Genomic DNA, 22,708 nt, shown 5'->3' with positions numbered 1-22,708 from the left:
CTGCCCACCTCCTTCACGTCCAGGAAGCCCAACCCAGCCACTTGAAGGGCACAGGCCCACAGCCTGCCTGGTCCAATGCCTGACTCTGCTCGGGCGCCAAGAGTGGTCCTCTGCTGGCCTCAGCCAGGATGGGGTTGGGCCCAGAGCAGGGGACACCGACCAACCTGTCCCTGGGGTGCTGGGACTCATGCCAGCCTCACCCCGTCAGGGACAGCCTCGCAAACACTCCATCTGGGAGGGGAGGTCAGAGGCAGTATTGGCCATGCCCCAACCTAGCAGACAGCTCCTCCCTGGCCCAGGTCCACCCAGATTTGGAGGTGTCACTCCCGGCTTCGAATTGGGGGACCCATGACCTGTGCGGGCAGCTGTTGGGAGTGGGGCCGGGCAGAGCCTCTTACCCAGGCTGCTGCTGGAGCGCCGACTCCTCGCCCTCTGAGTTCCTACAACCTGTGCTGCGCCCGGCAGCAGACTCCTAGGACCAGGGCTGGTCCAAGCTGCTGGCCTTTTTGTTGCTTGTCTGTTTGGTTTCGGTCATTGAATAAGTTAATTCAAATTAAGTAAAAATACAATTTCCGTATCTAGAGCTCACACTCATTTTGGCAGCCGGTGGCTTCTGCCGCTCCTCCCTCTCACCTTGCCTCTTCCGTCCTCACATCCGGACGTGACCACACAGTACGGAACGCTCCGGGACAGCTGACAGCATTCTTCTGAGAGAAGGGGGCAGCTCTTTCAGTGGCTGTCACTTCGCCCACACTCAACCCTGGTGGAATTTCACGCCCCACAGACTGTGCTCAGGAATCCAGCAGCTTGGTAGCCACGAGCACGTAGCTGAGCCCTCGGCCAGCTCCCCAGTTCTTCTTCTTTTAAAAAAAAAAAACATTTATTTTTGGCTGTGCTGGGTCTTAGTTGTGGCATGCGGGATCTTCACTGCAGCATTCGGGATCTAGCTCCCCAACCAGGGATCGAACCCGGGCCCCCTGCATTGGGAGTGCAGAGTCTTACCCACTGCCCCACCCGGGAATCCCCTCCCCAGTTCTTCTGATGCTCATTAGAGCAGAAGCGTCAGATGGGGGACTCTGCACATCCTTTTCACTAGTTTATTTCTGAAGTTCTCCGAGACGGTCGGGGGTGCTCCGTGGAGCATCGTGGGCACCGTGTGCCTGCCAGACTTAGCACATTGAGTGTACCTGAGGCTTCTGGAATCTTCTCAGTGGTGCCCACGCAGAGCCCTTTTTTCCATTCCGTACATTCGTGGGTTTGTTCATCTCTAGCAACATCCCACATCCCTTCTCCTGGCCACAAAAACACACACGGCCATAGAAACACCCGGGAAAACGGGCGAGAGGAGGGTGCGTCTTGCTGTTTTGTTTGCTACTTTCTCACGATGCTTTCCCCGTGCTTCATGATTAGATGCATTTCTGAGCTGTCGCCACCCACGAGGGACTTCAGGGTTCTGACAGTCTCTGTGTTGGTTTTTTTTTTTTTTTTAACATCTTTATTGGGGTATAATTGCTTTACAATGGTGTGTTAGTTTCTGCTTTATAACAAAGTGAATCAGTTACACATATACATATGTTCCCATATCTCTTCCCTCCCGCGTCTCCCTCCCTCCCACCCTCCCTCTGTGTTGGTTTAATGGGAAAATCCACAGCACGCAGATCTGTCAGGTCCTTCTGGTCTGCGTCTCTCCTGGAGCTGCTTCATTCAATTGAGATCTCCTTAAATCCGTGTGTCTGAACCCTTCTCGGTCCGACTAGCCATAAAGGATGCGAGCAAGAGTTCACACAGCCCAAGAGGGCTCGGCTGGCCGGTGGTCAGCAGGGAAGCGACAGCAACTCTGTTTGCCGGGCGTTTTGATGTTATGGTTCCTGCTCTGGACCCTGCAAGATGAAAGCCTGCCTCTCCTGTAGCAAGAGGTCCTATTCTGTGTCCATGAAAGAGCTGCCGTGTTTATCGGCCATAGGTCATCACTGGGGACGTTTTCTAAATGTCACCGTCAGCATCTCAAGCTTCACCTTTTGGATTTCTTCTGTGTCGCCCTGTAGAACTTTGGTACAATCATCACTGCTAGTGGGACTCTCCTGTCAAGCCCAAACGTCAGAGTCTGGCTTCTGATGAATTCTTAACCCAGAGAAACTGACTCAGGTGAAGATGGGTACCAGAAAGAATCTAGAGGGATACGAACTGTCTCCACAGCAACGAGTCTTCTGGGACCCTGGAAGCCCAGCTTGATGGTCTTCCTGGGGGTTGTCTGATTTTCACTGATCAGAGGTGTAAGGACCTCTGGAATCGGGGAAAAGCATTTATAATTATGGAAAACCTGGATCACGTGGCCCTCGGATCCGTGACTATGCTGATTCCACTGGGATTGCACTGGGCAACCAGGTCCCAAGTTCACTGGGAACCAGCAGGAGCATCATGGGAGGCATCTGATGAACAGCCTGGTGTGAGCACCTGTTCTGAGGGGCACGGGAAGGACCCTGGCCTGGTTGTCAGGGGCCCTCTGCTTTCGTTTTAACCTTCAAAACCACCAGGGGAGCCACTGTGCCGGCTGACAGGGCCCATGGACCATCCCCCGCTGCCCTGTGGGCAGAGTCTCCTGTCATCCCCACCCCCAGGATGAGGAATCAGGCAGGAGGGAACTCCATCCCCGAGGCCCCCAGGTGTAAGCACGGAGCCCGGATTCAGGACTCACAGGGGGACCGAGGCTCCTGGGTGTTGGTCATGATGCGGAGATGGGCCTCAGCTCCACATCTGTCCCTACCGCAACCCATTCTGAAATGGATCCAGTGCTAGGAAACCAAGCTTTGGGTCAGGAACTATTGCCTATTTATACCCTCAAATTCATGCTGAAATCCTAACCCCCAGTGTGATGGTTAGTTGGTGGGGCTTTTGGGAAGTGAGTGATTAGGTCATGAGGGTGGGGCCCCCACATATGGGATTAATGCCTTTAAAAGAGGCCCCAGAAAGCTCCCTCGCTCCTCCCACCTCACGAGGACACAGTGAGAATACAGCTGATTATGAACCAGGGAGAGCGTCCCACCTCAGGCAGCAAATCTGCCACCCCTGCGACTTTAGGACATCCCAGCCTCTAGAACAGTGAGAAAGAGACCTCCGTTGTTTAAATCACCCAGTTTATGATATTTTGTTAAGAGCAGCCCAAACAAAGACAGGGACTTGGAGGCCTAAATACTATCCCATTTCTTCTGTTTCTCAAAGCATACGTCTTGATATTTTGGTTTTCTTTGACAATGAACAAGGAAAACAACTGATACACCACACAGGGCTGTGGTTCCAGGGCCCCCAGAGAGGAAGGGAGGCAAGAGTAGAGAAGGCGTACTTTATTGCGGTACAAATCACGTCCAGGAGGGGACAGGACGCAGCAGCTCTCCCACGGAGAAAACCAGAGATGAGGTGTCCTGCCCTCTGAACCTCTCCTTGGCTGGAGGAAAGGGTGTTTTCCAGAACACAGGCTGAACTTCTGGTTAGCAGAGACAGTGGACGGACACTCCCCAAAAGACACGAAGCGGGAGGCGCAGTCGAGTCCAGTTTTGCCACAAGGATCACCCTTGGCTTCAGAATGAAACAAGCACCTCCCAACACACGCATGCATGCACGCGCACACACACACGACACGCACGCACACACGTACACACACATGAAAGCTCTGCAGGCAGCTCCTCCGTGAAAGTCACACCCGCCGTCTGGTTAGCTGGGCTGGGTACACTGTGGCAACACAAACTACCCTGGAAACTGACTCAAGATTTCAGAAACAAAATTAAGGAAAGAACAAAAATTTTGTATTTTCTTCCCATAAATGAAAAAGTTACAAAACCTCCACATTCTGACTCTAGCTGGTGGGAGATGGCATTCTCTCTGGAAGCATCCTTCTCAGCCGCCCACTGCCTGGTGCTCTGCTGCCCACACCTGTCCCCGAGTCCCCTCACTGGAGCGTCCCAGCCAGACTCAGGCGAGGCTGGAAACACTGCAGTGCCCAGCGGGCAGGGAGGTGCTGGTGCCACATCTGGCCCTTTCCACGGGGCCAAATGGAAAGGCAACAGCAACCAAAGGCAGTGGCTGTCCTGCCCCGGAGCTTCAAGGGAGGTTGCTGGTGAAGGGGGAGAAGGTTGGGTCTGAGAAGCAGGCTCCTAGGGGGGACCTGGGGACGCCTGTCACAGGGCCTGGGGTAGAGCGTGGGAAGCAGCCAGGCTGGGCCTGTTGACCGCTGGGCTCCCATGGGTGCTCCTAGGGAAGCTTGTTTCTGACAACACCATGTCGTGTTCCCCAGACCCCTTTCACTAACGCCCTCTGGAAGCACAGCACCCCAGGAAGCGAACTCTCCGGAATAAAGCCCGTGGCTGAGCTGAGACCAATCACCAAACAGACACAGACGGCAGTAAGGGGGGTGTGAGCAGGGGCCTAGCGCTCAGCCCCGGGGGCAGCACGGCTGGGCCTGCTCCTGACCGACGGGGGAGGGGTCCCGAGCCGCCAGGGTGTGAGGCTGGGGCCACTGCGGCTCACAGGGTGGGGGCAGGAGGAGTGGGGGCGGGGGGCGGGGGCACGGTGCAGAAGCAGCTCCGGGAACAGAGGCTGCGATCTGCCCACGAGCACCCACAGCAGGGCCCGCGGGCGCCTAGACGAGGCGGGTGACGGGGCAGCTGTCAGGCTCATCCAGGTACAAGGTGCTGAAGACGTCGTTGAAGAAGGTCGGGTGGCACCTGCAGGCCCGCTCACAGTCTGGGTTGAAGTTCACCTCTAGGAGCTGCGGCTGCATCACTTGCTTCCCTGATGCGCAAAAGCACGGGCACCTCACTCCCGGGAGGTGGGCTGGGGGGCCCGGCCCGAGGCCTGCTTGCCCAGGGGGAAGCCTGGAGCCACCTGCAGCCCCAGGAGCGACGCGAGCCACCACATCCCGGGGACTCTGGAAGGAAGGTGCGCGGCCAGGGCTGCTGCTCCCCCTGCCCTTCACGTGGGGCCCCTCCCCTTGTGAGCTCTCTCCCGACACCACTGCCGCCCACTTGCCTTCCCCGCTCGTGCTCTGCCCTGCAGGCCGTGGCGCCGAAAGGTAGGCCTCCTCTGACCCAGATCTCTGAACCTCTGAACTCTGAACCTCTGAAACTCTGAACGAGGCAAGTGCTGACCGTGGCGAGGGAGCAGCGACGCCCTCCCTCTGTCCCCGTGTGGGCTGGGTGGGGAGGGTTGAATGACCACCTTTGGGTAAGTGGGGAGGGCACTTTGGATTACGGGGCAGGGGAGCCCCCTCACCATCTGGACGGCTGTCCCACTTCAGCATGAGGTCAATGGCATACATGGCTCGGGATGAGGGGTAGTCGCAGAGGCCCAGCGGGGGCGGCCTGGCACACGCCACCTGGAACAGCTCCGTGAAGGCCTGGAAGATTTCAGCCTGGGGGCCGGGGGAGGCAGGGTCAGGGGCCCACACGGCTGACACTGGGTCCAGCCCTTCAGGGCAGCCTCTCCACATGGGGTTCACAGCCCCTTCCTGAGCCCTGGTCCCCAAACGGCCAAGTCACCTCCTCCGACATCCTTTGTGACTCCAGACCTGGCCACAGCCACCTGTGCCCTGCTCCCTCACTCCTGGCATCCACCTCCTGCAGAGCTGCCTGGGTCCCCCGCCCTGGAGCCCACGGCCCCTTCTGCACCGAGCCAGGCAGCGCAGATCCCGAAACGCTCCCTCCAGCAAGTGGCGGCCAGCTTGTGTCTCGAAGCACGTCCCCGTGTGCCCTCAGGTGTGCAATTCCTGGCACACACAGAGCCCTTTGCTCTCTGGCTGTCCCAAGGGTGTCCTGAATACCCCGCCAGAACCCTCACAACACCCCACCCAGGCCAGAGGGGAGGAGGGGTCTCAGCCCACACCGTCTCCCTCACCAGCCCTGGTGGGAAGAGCAGGACCAACCAGAGAAGGCAAAGGCGCCCCCCCACCACGCTGGTCCACAAGGCAAGCCCCGCCCCTCCAGCTCTGCCAGGACTCACCTGGACGCTCTTCCAGGGGAATTCTGGGTATTGCTTCTCAAACTCCGGGACGAACTCGTCGTAGTGCATCTGCAACAGACACAGGGCCCGTCGAGCTCTGCCCGGGGCCTCCTCTGGGCAGGGGCGGGGGAGGCCTGGCCTGCCCCGCTTTCACGTGGAGCCCTGATACTCGCCGGGGCCCCAGGTTGGCGCCAGCAGCCTCTCCAGCTCCACCCCCGCAAGGCACAAATGGGAGGCAGGACACGGGGTCTGAGCTCTGGACACATTCACTTCTCGGAGTCTCAGTGTCTCCATCTGTAAAACGGGACGCTTCCCGCCCAGCAAACCCACTTGGCACGGCTGCCGTGAGGCTCCAGTGAGGCACTGAACGTTGGGAGGCCCGGGCCAACGTGTCACCACGTCCATCTCACGATGGTCACTGGACACAGAGCTCGGACCCAAGTCTGCAGGGCCCAGGCCTGAGCTCACTGCCCGGCCCGGCTCTAAGTGCCTGAGGACAGCAGGGGCTTCTCAGGCCAAGACGTCACCCAAAACACACCTGAGCAAGCTGGCCGGCAGCTCAGGTTTCTCCCAGAGAGGACCAGGACGGGCTCCCTATGGAAGCCCAACGTTCTCGCCCTGCTGGACACGCATCCCCACACGCGGGGGCTTCAGAGGAAACGTGACCCTCGGGACGACACCTGCTATGTAGAGGAAAGGCACTCAGGTCCTCAGAGACAACCTCAGCAACATCCCGGGACCCCGGCAAGGGCTCGGGCTCCTAGGGACCAGCTGTCAACACAGCCCAGGACAAGAGGAGGAAGGACCAGCAGCAGCCCTGCCGGCCGTGCACGTGGCCTGGCCACTCGGACGGCGCAGCGCCCCCTAGAGGGACGTCTCAGACGTGGCACAGTGAGAGCTCGGGGCAGGACATTTACTAACAAATCACCGCGGAAACACAACCCCACATTCAGGAGCGGCTGCTTCGAGGGAGGCGGGGCCAGAGGCCACCTGCAGGCCTTGTGTGGAGCGGGGCGGGAGAGTGCCTGTGCCCTACTTCCGGTCTGCCCAGAACAGCCATAACCAACCTGCTGGTCCAAGAGGACCTCGTGGACCACACGTCGGGGGGCCTGTTTCTCCTTCCCTTCTGCCTCCACCCAGAGCCGGCCTCTGCCTCTACCCAGGCTGTGCCTCCCCCACCTGTCCCAGGTGCACCACTGGCCAGCTGGGGGATCACGCCCTCACCTCGAAAGGAGCTGTGCTGACGCCCTTTGCTTGCGGTGCCCAGAGAGCACGGGGAAGACAGAGGGCCCAGGGTCCAGACAGGGTCACAGGCCAGCAGAGCCACCCGCCCTGGGGGCCGTGGGACGCGAACCTGTGCGCCTCCCCACCCCTACCAGCGTCCTCATGCTCAGCAGGTGCTGAACAGAAGGCGGCCTGCGCCTCCCGGCTGAGACCCTGCTCTGCTCAGACTTGCCAGGGGACCGGGAAGCCTCAAGGGCCCCCTCGAGCCAAGCAAGTGCCCCTCAGAGCTGCGGGGGCAGCTGTGGGAGGGGACGCAGGTACAAGAAGGCAGCTCCCCTGACTGTTACGCAAGCTGCCGGAAGACAAGCTGACGGGTGTCGGGTCCTGTCCGGGCCAGCCTCCACGGGAACCCCTCCCCAGGCGGCGCCAGGCCCCTACCTGCTTCAGCACCAATTCCGGGTCGTAGTTCATGACAGTGAAATGCTTCTCGTAGTCGTCCAGGTCGTTGAGTGCGAAGGGCCTGCAGGACAAGCGGACGGACGCTCGAGTGGGTCCCGGGCGTGCAGATGCTCAGAGCCCCCTGGCCGGGCGCCGGTTCCCCCAAGAGTGGGGCGGCCCTACACTGCCCCCGCCCCCCCGGCCAGGGGTTAACCACGAAGATCCCCACTAGGCCGGTAAACATCGTCGTGGTCTGAGGGAGCAGGTGCCTGTTCCGCAAGGTGGTGGTGACACACGCAGGGTGAGAATTACTGCCATTTAACAGAAACGGGCTCAGCGGGGTCCCTGCTGGGTGCTTGGTGGTAAAGGAGCCCCTGTGCAGGCGTTCTCATCCCGAGTAAAGAGGGGCCCTGTCGCCCAGCCCCCAGCCCCAGCCCAGTCTCCCCAGTTACCGGTTGGAGAACCGCAGCCAGAACACGTCATAGACGAACAACGTCAGGGGCTTCACCGACCGCAGGAGCACGATGTAGCGGATGTCGAACTTGACCCTCCCCACATCTTCTCGGAGGAACAAGACGGGACTTTCAATGTATTTGGAGACAACCTGAGGACACAGATGCAGGCTCACAGGCGGCCTGTTACACCTGGGCCAGGACAGAGCACCCCGACCTCCCCAGCTGTGGCTCCCACTCGTGGGACCTCCAAGTGCTGTCACCGCATCTGGAGGAACACTCACTCCTGAGCCCACCTCCCGCCCCGGTGCCACGAAGGGACCTGCTCCCTGCACTCCGCGTCTTCCTGTCTTTTCAAACCTGTGTCTTAGCTGCAATGAGTTCTTTATCTTCATCTTTAATTGAAGAAAAAGATGCCACCAGTTTTTAGCTTTGAAAACTGGATTCAGATTCTCAGCCATAAATCCACTGACTCCCCATCCCACCATTGGAAAACTTCACAAGGGTCATCGCAGTGGCATTTTCTCTCGGGCCTCTGTCCAGGTGCAGAACCTTGTGCCCTTCAATTCCCCCACTGATGGGCCCCATGCCACTACAGCGCTTTCGTCCAGGGCCCCGTGGGGCTCCCTGGCCTGGCCACCTCCCTCCTGCCGCGTGGTCCTGTGAGGCGCGGTGCGCGCGGGAATGCAGTTCAGACACACCCAGGGAGGCTCCTTCCTCTCACCCGACTGTCACACAGCCCCTTCCCCCAACTGGCAAGGGCAGGGGAAGGAGTGGGGGTGGTGAGACTCCTGTGAGCTGAAGAACGCTGACGCCGGGACCTACCCACAGAGGTCCTCGCAGAGCCCCCCCTCCCGGCGCCCCAGGGGCCCACCTTGGGGGAGCTCTCGCGGTGCCGGATGATGCTGTGCAGGTTCTTGGTGATGTGGGTGTCCAGGCTGCGGGCCAGGTTCCAGGGCTTGCAGATCCAGTGGTTGTCCTCGCCCCTGGGAGCAGAGGGGATGACCAGGCTGTGCCCTGGGCCCACCCTCCTGGGCACTGTGTCCCCAGTACTGTGGCAGCAGAGCAGGGGCTGAGGGAGGGGTCCCAGAGGAGACCTTAGGGGCCGGGCCTCGGGAGTGAGGAGCCGCCCTCCGGGAGGAAGGGCCGCCGAGCAGCAGTGGAACCGTGGCCGCCGCACGGCAGGCGCTCAGCCAGGGGCGGGGACCACGGGAGCCTGATGGGCGTAGGGTCTCGGCTGCCGCGGCTCCGGGGGGGCGGGCGGGGGTCCTCACCGCCTCTCCCGCTGCTGGAAGCAGCTGACGAACTGGGGCAGCTCGGTGCGCAGGTTGAAGGTGCGGGGCAGCCAGGCCGGGCCCTCGGGACCGCCGGCCCGGCGCGCGACGGAGGCCAGGCAGTCCTTCACCGTCAGCAGGTTCTCGCAGGGGAACTGGTTCAGCAGCACGCTGGGCCTCTCCCGGCTCAGCCTTCTGTGGGGCCCAAGCAGGTGCCACCGGTCAGCGGGGGCGGGGGCCCCGGGGGCGGCGGCGGGGACCGGGCTGGGAGGCGCCTCACCTGTAGTCCTTTAAGTGCGAGAAGTGGTAGAGGATGTGGGCGTCCGCCTCGCTCTCGGTGAAGGTGAAGCGCGGGTGGCTGAGGTGGCCGAGCACCTGCTGGACGTCCGTGTAGACCCTGGGGGGGGCGGGGCGGGCGGAGGTCGGCGGCCGGGCTCCGCCCCACGGCCTCCGCCTGTCTGCCCAGCGACGGGGCCACTGGGACCCTGGCGACCCCGGGACCCCCACCTGTGAGATGGCACCACAGAGCCACCTCACGCTCCTCCCAAGGACGAACCAGGAGAACCTGAGCGTTTCGTCAGGCAGGGGCTCCCTCCGCCCACGTGGAGACGGGACGGGTCCACACGCTGGGACCTCTGCCCTCAGAGAAGGGAGCCGGCGCCCCGGGGGCCTGCAGGTGAGCGTGTGGCCAAGACACGCGCCCCCGCCTCCGATAAGGCCTCATTCCACACCGGCCCCGGGGGGAGGAGAGGACAGGGCCTGGGAGCCTGTCTGCCGGGGGTGGTGGATGCGGCCACACTGTGGAGTTTCAAGGCGGGAGGGAGGCCTGGCCCTGGACGGCGATCCAGGGAGGAAGAGAGGCGAGGGGCTGGCTGCTCGGGTGGGGCCGGCACGGGGCGCTTAGTCCGTGGTTGGGGCGTGGAGCACAGCTGTGGGGAGGGGGCGAGGCTAAGGGGGCCTCCGTGAAGCCTCCGACCTGAGGGGGTGGAGGGATGCTAGGCGGTGAACTCAGGTAAGGGGAGGAGGGCCAGGCTGCGGGCCAGTGGGAGGAGACCCCAGAACCTGGGGGAAGGGGTCAGTGGAGCATGGTGTCCGTTCCAGCTGGAGCAGGTGTGGGCAGCCAGAGGGAGGGCCTCCCCCTGGAAACAGAGGCCAACCTGCCCCTGGCTGACCCAGGACCCGTCGCCGAGCCAGCTGGACGCCTGGTGGGCGTCACCCAGGACCTCCGCTTCCTCACCCGTAAAAAGGGAGCATCTGCTTCCACCCCGGGTCCAGCCTGGGCTTGCTGGCCTGCCCGGCCTTACGTTAAGCTGCCAGCCCACACCTGCAGACACCTGGGCGCGGCCCCCCTGGCAATCTGGGTGGCTCTCCTGGGTGCCCAGCACCGTCACTGTCGGCACCGGCTCCCTGCTTCCAGAGGCCGCGCGCACCCCAGCTCACCCTCACTTCTCGGGCGCTCTCTCTGTGAGCCTGAGACCCCGCCCGTGGCGTTTCCGTCACTGCTGTGCTGCCAGGGGGCAGAGGACTTACTGAGGCTGCCCTGTACCGAGCACTGTTCCAGGAGTTGTGGGGACTGTGAGGCGAGTATGAGGAAAGGGACCGAGGCAAAGGCTCAGCACAGGCTGGGGGCAGGGTGGGCTACGCACTTGAAGACGTGGTCGCAGGGATACACCGCCGGCTTGATGGCCAGTGGCAGCTTCTCCTTGTTTTCCTCCAAAATGGCCTAGAAGGAAAACACTGGAGGTAGAAACAGACCTTCAAAGAAAGGAGCACACGCCTCCCCATCCTGTACATCAGGGTTTTGGGATCCCAGGGGGCACACCTGGACCTCAGGTAGAGCCCTTCGCAGGCACCGCAGCGCCCAGAGCCCTCTGACCACGCCCATCCCAGGACTCCGGGGCTCAAGGCCCCTCGGGTGCCGGACAGCCTGTTCTGTGTCAAAAGAACAGCGTACACACTGCTCTACATCTGCTCGTTGCTCTAAATGCTTCCTCCAAGTCACAAGCAGCCCAGAAGGTGCCCCGCCTGTCCTGGGAGGGGGCTACCTGGTCCTCGGGGAGCCCCCAAACGCTGCTCTGAGCTTAAGCGGTGTGATGGTTTAAACCATGCCCATAGGGACTTCCCAGGTGGTCCCCCGGTGAAGACTCCACGCTCCTAGTGCAGGGGGCCTGGGTTCGATCCCTGGTCAGGGAACTAGATCCCACATGCTGCAAACAAGAGCCCGCATGCTGCAACTAAAGATCCCACAAGTGGCAACAAAGATCTCATGTGCTGCAACTAACGCCCGGCGCAGCCAAATAAAATAAAATAAAACGTGTCCATAAACTCCTCTACATTCCTTTTGAAAGGCAGAGGTCATTCATCTCCCCTTGAGCGTGGGCTGGGCTGAATGAGTTGTTCATAACGAATAGAAAGAAGTGGAACAACAGTCCCCCAGCCCCAGCCCCTGAAAACAGGGAACAGCAGCCCTGACCTCCAGTCCCCCAGCTCTACTCAACCCTCGGGAAGGACGGTTCCCAGCATCGGGACCCCGGGGTCTGGGCCCCAGGCAGCTCACGTCTGCTCCCTGGGCTCTGAGCCCCTTGTCTCTCAGACACCCCCAGACTCTCCTCTCCCCCCCACGGCAGCTGGTGCTCAGCAACATGTGGTGACCGGGTGAAGACAGGTCCAGGAGCCACCAGGCAAACGGGCCCGGGGTCGGGCTGGAGGCCACACCTGGTAGTGCTCGTCGGCTGGCTCGGGCGTGGAGGAGCTGAGGTCCAGCAGGTCGGCGGGCGCCCAGGGCAGCAGCACGCACCTCCGGATCAGAGGGTCGGCCTCTCCGTAGGCAAAGTCCCGGGTCACCTCCTCTGCACCAGGACACGCGGGCAGTCAGGGAGTGGCAGAAAAGCACCGGCCCTTCCTTGGGGTGGGCGGGCTTTGACTTACCGCCCGTGTCCAGGTCCCTCAGGGGCCACAGCAGCGTGTAGGCCACCCGCTGGGGCATGTAGAAGAAGGGCGCGGTGGCGAAGCTGGGCACGTCCGCGTGCTGGATGCGCGAGCCGAACTCGTCCATGATGTACCACACCGGCACCTTCTCCTCGGCCGTCTGCGGGCAGAGCACACGCCACCCTCGCCCACTGCTCCGCCTCCCCGCCCCTCCCGTCCGCACGCCTTTCCACGCATCCCCGCCCCAAACACCTACCACTGGCCCGTCTATGCCCACCTCTCAGAGCCTGGAGCACCTACCACACACGCCTCCAGTCCCTTGAACCTGTGGCCTCCGGGCCGGCGGCCCTGCCCTGGCAGACAAGGACAACAGGCCAGCGGGCTGCGGTGTGATCACGTGTGTGGCAAAGGTGTACGGAAAGAGGGCACTTAGCCTAGTAGCTACATGGATGGTCTGGTTCTGTGTGCAGGCGGAGGAGGGGGGAGACTTCTGAGTTCAGGGAAGGCTTCCTGGAGGAGGCAACAGCTAAGCTGAGATCAGGAGAAGCAACTTTTGCCTTTTCCCGGACTGAAGGTGGTGAGGGGCTGGAACGTAAGGGTGGGCCTGGGGAGGCCGGGGAGCGGGGGTGGTGATGTAAGCCCAAGGATATGCTGAAGGGACTCAGCTCTACTCCCGAAAGCAGCAGGGTATCACTAAGGGCTTTTAGGAGGGTGACGGAACCAGAAGAGGCCAGGAGAGAGGCAGCCAGGTCACTGGGGTCCGGGAGAGGCTTGTGTACCGTAAGCCCAAAGGTCGCATGGACACCTGGGTCCCCGGCACCGGCTGGCCCGAGGCAAAGAGTAACAGGCGCGTGACAGAGCCACGGGGAACCAGGGTAGTTTCCACTGGCCACAGAAGATGGGTCTACTCGCTTGCGGGGTAAGAGGACGCCTCCCGCTAGCCCTGACGGCACAGGGCAGCGAAGGCCTGTTTGCCTCCCCTGGGGCCCGGCTGCCCGCTCACCCCGTGGGCCAGCTGGTAGGTCTGGTTGAACTTCCACATCTCCTCCAGCACCAGGTCCACGGCCTCGGTGCTGGGCAGCTCGCCGTGGAACTCGATGCCCATCAGGTTGGCCATACGGTGCAGCAGCCCGGGCACCTGCTGCAGCTGCTGGCGGGCGTGCGCAACGCGGCACGTCCAGGCGTGGTCGATAAGGAAGATGCTGCGGGCACAGGTTACAGGTGAGCGCGAGGCTACCACGCAGGCAGGGCAAGAGGGAGGGTGGAAAGAGGGCCAGCAGGCGGGATCCGCCTGAGGAAGAGGCCGGGCTGAGGCCTGGACGCCGCACCAGGCCTGGGTGGGGGTCCTGGCTCTGCCGACCACCCGCTATGCGGGCCTGGGACAGTTCCTCTCCCTTTTCCAGTTTCTAAAACAGGGCAACACGGTCCCTACCCGCTATCACCGGGCTGACGTGAGCATCAAATGAGACAAAACAGCATGCTGACCGTACACTGAATCCTCACGGATTCAGTGATCACTACGGCGATCACCGCGACAGTTAACTGTCCTCAACTGGATTTTGAACTGCTGGAGGGCAGGCCCACGGCCCCCAGCCTTGCTACCTGCAGGCAGACACGCAAAGGAGCCGCACTCAGAGCTCACTCGCGCTTGCCCGGGACTTCCGGGCAATTCTTGGGAAGCGCCAGGGACTTCTGCGGGAGAGGCTTCAAGTCCCCCCGTGTGCGGACACCTGCAGTCCACACAGTCTGGTCTCTCTGCAGGGGCCCGGTGGGCCAGCTGCACGGCTCTCACACCAGCGTGGTGGAGCGTAGGGTGTCCCCACTGCAGGCCCAAGGACATGACTGCCCCCAGCCCACAGGCCAGGCTGCCCGGACACCATCCAAGCCCTGCTGGACTCGGAGGCTCTGAGCGCACGGGGTTCTGCCTGCTGGGGAAGCAGCCCTGGCCCGGCGCCCTGCTAACAGGGAGGCACAGCCACCGCTCTGGTTCTTAGGTTAGGGGTCAAGCTCAGCAGTAGTTATTACTGCACTTACGTTATTTTTTGTTCGCATATCCTGAAACAAAGGATTTATTCCCGTCCTCGTGCGTAGAGTTTATGACCGTGTGAGACACGGCCAGGCCTTCAAAGTGGAGCGTCTGGGGGTGACCTGGGCAGACGCACACAATGGCTGCTGGACATGGCGGGGGCGGGGGAGGATGGAGCCTGGGGCCTGGCCGTTGGGGTGGGGTGGGGCGGACTCACAGAGGTCTGGAGGGAAGAAAGGCCCAGGAGCAGGAAGGACGGCGGAGCCGGGCTCCAGCCCAGACACCGGCCCCATCCCTCCCCAAACCTGCCTGGTGGTGTGCGTGGAGGGGGCAGAGGCCGGGAACTGCTCGAGGTGGCCGCTGGGCCCGAGCCCCACGGCTGGCACAGGCGGCAGCAGAGCAGGCGCCCGCGCGGGTCCGCTGTACTGAACTTAACGAGAAAGGGGAGCCTGCAAGTTTCTGAGTCGGAGGGCACGGGGGTGGAGGAGCTTGGCTGCTGTCATGACCCTGGGGGCCCTCCCACCCCACCAGGGGCTGGTGAAGGAGCCAGACTTCCTGGAGAAGCTACGGTCACAGGGGCCCGGAAACCCCCAGAGGCCAGCGAGTTTCTCCCTCAGGGTTCCGGCGACGTCGGGCCGAGGGGCCTGTGGGCCTCTCCTGGCGGAGGGCAGCCCCTCTTGGCCCCTGGGAGGCAGGAAGCCTGGGGGCCAGGATCGGCTCTGGCCTTTCTACCCTGTGGCCTCGTGCCAGGCCCAGGCCCACTCCCAGCCTCGGCGTCCTCACGCGAGGAACCAGTCAGGCCACACTCCTCACAAGCCGGGGTGCAAAGCGCAGGGCTCCACCCAGAGACTGAGGTTCAGCAGGACCGGGGCGAGGCCCGGGCGCCCTGGAAAAGCCCGGGCTCACGAGTCCAGGCTGCCCTGGGGTCGACACCCACGATCTTAACTAGCTGTGTGACCCTAGGCAAGTCCTTCCCCATTGTTTCCTCATCGGCAAAACGGGAACTTGTCACACCTCCATGGAGGGACCGCTGGGACAGTTAAGAGGCGTGTGGGAGGGACGCTGCTCTCAGGACAGCATGAAACACAACTAACGCAGGAGCGTCGCCAGTGTCGGGGCTGACAGAACCTTGTCTCAGGGCTAAGGGGCCAGCGCCTGGCACCCAGGAGCACGTGTGCTCGCGATGACAGCTTCTCCCTAGCGGCCACGGCCTCGGTGACACCTTTGTAAAAGGGAGCCCGGCCCTGACGGCCACGGTGCGGGTGAAAGGCGTCGGCCTACGGCTCCTACCTGTTGGGGTCCGCCGCCTGGAGCCCATTCTCATTGGTCACGATGACCTTGTAGCAGAGCTGGCCGCCTGGGTTGGGCTTCTTCCGTGCTTCCCGGGCCGCCTCGTCCTCACTCTCATCCTCCTCCACTTCCTGCACTTGCATTATCCCGAACATCTCCCCAGCGTCGAAAACCTGGGGGCCACAGGAGGGGGTGTTGGCAGGAGACCCCATTCCTGACCCGTTCCTTCCGCCACACCCCGGCCTCGAGGACAAACTGAGCCCCTAGGAGAAGCAGGACCTCTTTACTGCCCAGCTACCCATTTTATAGGTGGGGAGATGGGTTCCTAATCAGTGAGAATGAGGCCCTAACCTCCCCCACTATCGCTGGCGCTATCGTCCAAGGCCCCTCAGCCCGTGGGACCCAAGCCTGGAGGTGGGACTACATGCATGTGTCCCATGATATCTAGTCTGGCCTCTTGCATTATAGGGAAAATGCGGCTCAAAGGGCAGAGCGGGTGGCTCCGGTCACGCTGGAAATGACTGGAAGAGTGAGGATCCTGGTGGCTAGGGACTGCACCCCAACTTTGTTCTCACCAGCACCACCAACCCAACACCAGGGCAGCGGAGGTGACCCAGAAGGAAACAGGGGCCCAAGAGCCTCCTGACGCCACCACGCCAGCCCAGGTCTGCACAAACCATGGCCTGGGTCTAGTGTCCTGAGGTCCTGGGCCAGGATGGGACAGAAGGTAAGGGCCTTGCTCCTTGAGTTTCCCTGGCAAAGGGCAATGCCAACCACATGCAGCTGGTGAAGGTGACAAGCCAGTCGGTCCCCATACAGCCACTCATGTACCTGGTACCTGCCACAAGTCGGCAAGGGGCCTTAGGGCAGATTCTGCAGCCAGGCTATGTGACCTTGAACAAGACACTGAACTACTCCGTGCCTCAGTTTCCCCATCCATACAATGGGAATACGAGAACCTACCTGAGGGGCTTGTTGGGAGGATTAAATGATTAACACACGTGAAGAGCTCAGAAGAAACTAAGCTTGGCAAACCCTCTGTAAGCACTTGCTACCATCACGACACTTTTGAGACTAGTCTCTCACCTGGGAAGGGGGCATCAGCCACCTTCCAGCAGAGCTGAGAGCGATACGTCAACCAAACAGTACACAGAGAGTCCGTGGCATAGAGCAGGGACTCAGCGAAGGCCAGCTGCCCCTAAAACCTTTCTCACGACTCTATTAAAAACAGAAGAGAAACTCATCCCAGTAGTTGGAAATCAGCCATCTGTTCAGGCACCAGCAGCTTGGATGTGCTGCGCAGGACAGGCACTTGGGGGTGTGAGGATGAATCGCTCATGACCTTGCCCCGAGTGGCAGAGGGGCCATCTGAGAGGACCAGGTAAGCGGTGCGGGGGCCTGGAGGGCCGGATAAGACTTTACGGGGAAGCCGTCACCTGAGGTGAGCGGTGAAGGAAGGGGAAGATTTAAACGTGTGGCCATGCCGTGGTGGTGCAAGGACTCCAGGCAGAGAAGCTGGGGCGGGAAGGGCTGTGGAGCCGACCAGGTCCATCCACAGGGGAGCTCGGGCACTTTTTGGGACGGCGCCTTTAACCCCCCCACCAGCCCCCGATCCCAGGGTGAAGCCACTATCCTCCCTCCAGTTTGGAGATGAGAAGAGAGCAGCTCAGAGGCTGGGACTCACACCTTGGGCTTCCACCCAGAACCCCGTATCCCAGCCCTCTACCCCCAAACCTGACAGGAGGGAGGGGACAGTACAGGGCGTGCCTTCGCCCAGCTGTGAAATGGGGATGACCACTCCCGCCTCACAGAGGGACTGGAGGAGGCCCTAACGAGGTAAGGAAGGGGAATGGTTTTGCAGCTGGGAAGTTCCTGCAGACAGAAAAGAGCTGAAATTTACTGTAAAACACTCCGCATCCTTTCCAAGGCACCGGGGTCCCCGGCTCGCGGGGGGCTGGGGGGCCCCATTCCTGGGTCAGCAGATGCCTGTGGCCCTCCCCCACACCTGGGCGCACAGCAGGCTCGGCAGAAGAATGGCTGCAGGTCTGGGTCTGGCCGTGGTGACTCACAGCTCTGCCCATAACCCATAAGGGCAAGGGAGGGTCACGGAAAAGTACTGGCTGTCCCTCCGCAGAGCGACGGTGGCCAGGCGGCCTGCAGATCTTGCAGCCAGGATGGAGGGGACATTACACTCTGGTGGCTATGAGCTGGGCATGCCTCTCCACCCAGTCCCCCACCAAGACTGTGGAAGTCGGAGCCATGTTTCCTGGTCTTCACTTTCCAGGGGGAGACATGGACTCAGACGGGCAACTGACTTGCCCAGGTGAGTTCACTGCCCGCAGAGGCTGGCAGGGCCGGAGCCAGGGTGTTTCCACCTCGTGCTCCTTTCACCCAGTACACGAGGACCTTTTTATCCTAACAAACCGCTGGGGTCCCCTCCTGCCCAGCACAGGCCTGGGACTAGGGTAAGTGCTCAGGAAATGCTGGCGAATTGAGGGCAAGTCATGAGGGGGAAGGGAATTCACTGTTACAAAAGGTAGGTACCAATAACACTGCACCTTTTTTTATAGCAACTACTTGTGTTTTGGGCAGGAAGGTACCTGGTCCAACCCTGATTTTAGAGGCAGAGAGACTGGCTGAAAGGGTGCAGTTTGTCCAGCAGCCTTTTCCTGGCTCCAGGGTCCCACCTCGCCACCTGCACTGCTCAGTCTGTCTCGGCCCAGGAGGCAGCCCCTGCAGGAATCTGGTTCCAGCTCAGAAGGCCCCAACAGAGCGCCCGTGAACGTGCTCTGGCTTCAACACGTGGGCAAACCACCAAAACCCAAGGCCCACCCCTCAGCCAGGACCCTGCGGAGGCCCTTTGGAGACACAGGCTAGAGCACAGGCCAGCAGAAAAGAGCCGACCCCACAAAAAGGGAGACCCTTGAAGCATGGGAGCTCTTTTCACTTTTTTTTTTTTTTTTTTGCGGTACGCGGGCCTATGGCTCACGGGCCCAGCCGCTCTGCGGCATGTGGGATCTTCCCGGACCGGGGCACGAACCCGTGTCCCCTGTATCGGCAGGCGGACTCTCAACCAGTGCGCCACCAGGGAAGCCCTCTTTTCACTTTTGTTTAGATTCTGTCTCCACCTCCCACAGCCTGTCTTCGTTGATATGCAAAATAAAGGTGACCCGGGGCTCAAATCAAATGAAGAAACACGAAAGAACTCTGTGACCTAAACAGTTAAAGCCACACAAACTCACTGGACGTCTGTTTTCCCTGAGGCAGGCAGTGGCTGAAAGCAAGCTTCTAGTTCTGAAGTCTGGCAGACCTTGGGAGTGTCACTTCCTCTTCCTGAGCCTCAGTTTTCTGCACTGTATAAAGTGTGGGTGATGAATCTTACCACCCCCCGCCCCAGGACTGCTCTGGGCTCGGATGTGTGGAGGACGCAGCACAGGGCCTGGCACACAACGGGAGCCAAAGTTCATTTCAGTTCCAGTTCTCGCCGCGGCCCTGGCCCAGCCCCAGATGCTGGCAGGACCAGGGACACAGGTACAGGCTCTGGCCGCCACTCCTAGGCCACAAACCGCCATGGAGTTAAAGTCTAAGTCGGTCGTTAAGGCATTCGTGGCTCTTCATCCTCAAACCACCAGCCGTTTTCCCTGCATCGTCCGTTAACGCCGCCCCCCAACTCTCCGCTGCGCGTCTCACCGAAGCCCGCCCCGCCCCGGAACGCGCTCGCTCTCCTTCTCCCAGCCACCAACTCCCCCAGGCGCCCTCCCAACCTCCTCCGCACGCGTCCTCCAGGAGGCCCTCGGCCGCCCCACCCCAGCAGCTCTCGGCCAAGAGCCGGCCCGCAGACCACACCCTTCCTGGTAGAAGGGTCCAGAGCGACCCACCCCCGGCGCTCCCCGGGCTCGCGCTGACCAGGACTGGAGGATGCGCGCCTCGAGGACCCGCATCCCAGCTTCACTGGCACCTCTCAAAGGGATCCCGGGGCGCTCCGGGCGCGCCCTGCACCCCGGTTCTCCCCGGCCGGCGCGTCGCCCTCCTCGCGTCACCCCAGCCCGCACCTCGTGCTCCAGCTTGTGCAGGAGGCGGCCCCAGTACCGCTCGGGGACCCCCGACGCGCGGAGCGCCGGGCCGTGCAGCGCCGCGAACTTGGCCCGGGCCCGCGCGTCCTCCTCCGGGTCCGTGCCCAGCTCCGGGTCCGCCTCCAAGCTCGGCGCCGACTGCGGCGTCAGGACCCGGCTGCCACGCTCCAGCCTCGCGTCGGCCTGCATGTCGCCTCCACCAGCGCCAGCGCCAAGTCCAGCGCCGCCGCAGCCCGCAGGCCCGGCCCTCTCGACTCCGCCCGCCCGCCCGCCAGCCCGCCCCGCCCTCCTCTGGGCTCCCCGCCCACCACCGCCCGCAAGCCCGCCCACACTCCTGGCCTCCAGGCTCGCCGAAGGCAGCCGGGGCGCAAAGCTGAGGCGCTGGACCCGGGGAACGCAAAGGCCGGGCCTTCCGAAGGGTATGCGCGCGCCACTGCGCGTGCGTGAGCGCGCGGGGGTGGTGCGTTTGTGGCCTGGGGCGGCCGGCGTGTGCGCACGCGCGCCTGGTCGGGGCGGTGTTTTCTCTTTCAGCCCGTGGCTACCCCGGGGGATGCCGGGAGTGAGGCCTTCCAGACTCCACGCGGTCGGAACCGGAAGGGATTCCAGGGAGTGCCCAGAAGGGGAAACCGAGGCCCAGAGACACTGGTGTCCCGCACCGACCATCGGTGTCCCGCACCGACCACACCGACATCTTCCCAAGCGCAGAGTGAAGTTACAGAATTTCAAAAATCATTCTTTGATCGTCCTAGTTGTTCCAAGTTCTGTTGCTTCCATAGGGGTGCGTTTCGTTATTTTCCCATTTGCAACTTCTCAGTAATTGTAATTTGCTGGAAAGCTCAAAGACTAAAGGGTTTTTTTTGTGCTTCAGTTACTGAATATTTTGATTAAAACTTATTTATTTATTTATTTATGGCTGCATTGGGTCTTCGTTGCTGCACAAGGGCTTTCTCTAGTTGTGGTGAGCTGGGGGTTACTCTTCGTTGTGGTGCACAGGCTCTAGGCACGTGGGCGTCAGTAGTTGTGGCACACAGGCTCCGTAGTTGTGGCTCGCGGGCTCTAGAGCACAGGCTCAGTAGTTGTGGCGCATGGGCTTAGTTGCTCCATGGCATGTGGGAGCTTCCCGGACCAGGGCTCAAACCCGTGTCACCCTGAATTGGCAGGCGGATTCTTAACCACTGCGCCACCAGGGAAGTCCTTGATTAAACCTTTTAAGCTGAATTTGAACAAAATGCACCAATGTAGAGGACTCGTTCAGTGTGACTAGGACACTTAAGTTGTTATGCAAAAGCTCAAACTTCCAAACTCCAGTTGATGATGATGAAATAAAATTCATATTTTATGGCGAGATAAGAAAAACATAAAACTTATCTGCTTGTTTGGTCCTCCTCCCTGCTCCCTTCCCCCACTTTTTAATTTATTTTTAAATTGTTTTACTTTTTTTTTGCCCACGCCGCATGGCATGTGGGGTCTTAGTTCCCTGACCAGGGACTGATCCCCCACCTGCTGGATTGGAAGCACGGGGTCTTAACCACTGGACCGGTCAGGGAAGTCCCTCTCCCTGCCCTTTAGTGTATATTGTGCATCCACATTTACCCGACCTCCTTGGGAGATAACCTTCTTTCTTAATCTCATCAAGGATCATTACTCCTTAGGAGATGACCTTCCTTTTTAATCTTAGAAGAGGCAGCCGTGACCCATGACCTACTACTTGTTTTGTACACGTAGATCTGGATTGTGTAAACTGTCATTTAACATATAGCCCTCTGTCTCAAAAACTTATATCCCTGTGCTTTGACCTCTAACAGGCAGGACAGTCCTTAGAGCTCTCTGAAAGACTTCCCAGGTAATAATCCTCAATTTGGCTCAAATAAAATTTTCCATTTCTTTCTTAGATCGACTGATTAATTTTTTTCATTGACATGGTGAAGAGACATGTTACAGGGAAAAACATGTTACTACCATGCTGAAGTGTTTTTTTCCATTTAATGTCAGCTTTGTCACGAAAATTTTGCCGTTCAGTTACTCTGTGAAAAAATATTTGTAAATTTTTGACAACTATGATTTCTAATTCAGTTTTACAGCTTGTTTGGATGTAATTCTTCACCACATCCAATTCCAGGTGTATTTCTGCTTCATGGGGTTCTTTTTTTTTTTTAATGGCCGTGCAGCTCGGCACTCGGGATCTTAGTTCCCCGACCAGGGATTGAACCCAGGCCCTCAGCAGTGAAAGCACAGAGTCCTAACCACTGGACCGCCAGGGAATTCCTGAGGGGTTCTTAATTTAGTAAGAATGTTAGTCCCCCTATGCTGTGCCTGTTGAACGTTATGTGAGTATTATCACCGCAAGAAAAAAATGTCTTTGGTGTTCAACTTATATTAGCTGAGTAGCATTCACAATGATGTTAGTTTTGCACTTTGGAGAGAATGAACTTCCAAAAGCTTAATTTTGATTCCATGAATCGGAGGCAAGAAATGGCAGCATCTAATGACTCTGATAACAATATGGCATCCACAGTGGAATAATTCCTCAGCCAGTGGAGCCAACACATTAACAGTGGAATGAGCACAAGAAAACTTGGAATTAGAAAAACGAGTGAAGCTAATGTATAAAAAGTCATTTGATCTAAATGAAGAGTCATGATTTACAGAATGAAATGTCAACCCGCTTCTGCAGCTTCACATGTTAATTCATTTTGGGGCACAGCCTTCTTAAAATAATTACTAACTTTTGAAGTCAATGTGATACTTCTGAATGAGAATTGTGTCATCTGGTTTGGTTTTCAGTTAATATCTCTTTGGCGCCCGGGGTGAGATGTAAATGTCCACAGACATTCTGTCGAAGTTTCAATTTCATAATCGACTCTGAAAAATGGAAATATAAAATTTAATTTTAAATTAAATGTGGACTTTAAAAAACGTTTATTGCTCCTGAAAAGGTTTATTGCACAATAAGACAAAAAATACTAGTAAACAAAATATAAATAAAAAGCTGTGGATTTATACCGTGCAAGA

General features: G+C 59.8%; 1 protein-coding gene across 3 annotated transcripts; it reads right to left on the bottom strand.

Moving 5' to 3' along the window:
• Positions 1-3,326: 3,326 nt before the first annotated feature.
• Positions 3,327-19,955, bottom strand: TTLL12 (tubulin tyrosine ligase like 12). Of its 3 annotated transcripts, none has more exons than XM_030855709.2 (14): positions 19,676-19,955; positions 15,624-15,796; positions 13,311-13,509; positions 12,308-12,467; positions 12,095-12,228; positions 11,026-11,102; positions 9,660-9,776; positions 9,380-9,574; positions 8,980-9,091; positions 8,106-8,257; positions 7,654-7,735; positions 5,992-6,060; positions 5,266-5,404; positions 3,327-4,785 (listed from the first exon to the last, which is right to left on the bottom strand). In XM_030855709.2, exons 1-14 carry the CDS (start codon positions 19,883-19,885, stop codon positions 4,634-4,636), a joined length of 1,971 nt encoding a protein of 656 aa, XP_030711569.1. In that variant the 5' UTR covers positions 19,886-19,955; the 3' UTR covers positions 3,327-4,633. The 3 variants fall into 3 exon arrangements, with proteins under 3 accessions (XP_030711569.1, XP_030711570.1, XP_060161810.1); XM_030855710.3 differs by lacking the exon at positions 19,676-19,955 and adding an exon at positions 18,866-19,653; XM_060305827.2 differs by lacking the exon at positions 19,676-19,955 and adding an exon at positions 16,710-18,820.
• Positions 19,956-22,708: the final 2,753 nt, after the last annotated feature.

Source organism: Globicephala melas, chromosome 10, assembly GCF_963455315.2.
Source record: "Globicephala melas chromosome 10, mGloMel1.2, whole genome shotgun sequence".
NCBI classification, from domain to species: Eukaryota; Metazoa; Chordata; class Mammalia; order Artiodactyla; family Delphinidae; genus Globicephala; species Globicephala melas.
The sequence above is the reverse complement of the archived record's forward strand: the minus strand, read 5'-3'. Positions and strand labels throughout refer to the sequence as shown.

What these genes read in the sequence shown, in the direction of transcription:
- TTLL12 (XM_030855709.2), bottom strand. Translation starts at nt 19,885, where the DNA reads ATGCAGGCCGACGCGAGGCTGGAGCGTGGCAGCCGGGTCCTGACGCCG. An exon ending in CCTACCAGCTGGCCCACGGG is followed by an intron (nt 12,468 to 13,310) that starts GTGAGCGGGCAG and finishes CTCTGCCCGCAG; the next exon opens with ACGGCCGAGGAGAAGGTGCC. An exon ending in CGGAATTGGTGCTGAAGCAG is followed by an intron (nt 6,061 to 7,653) that starts GTAGGGGCCTGG and finishes TGTCTGTTGCAG; the next exon opens with ATGCACTACGACGAGTTCGT.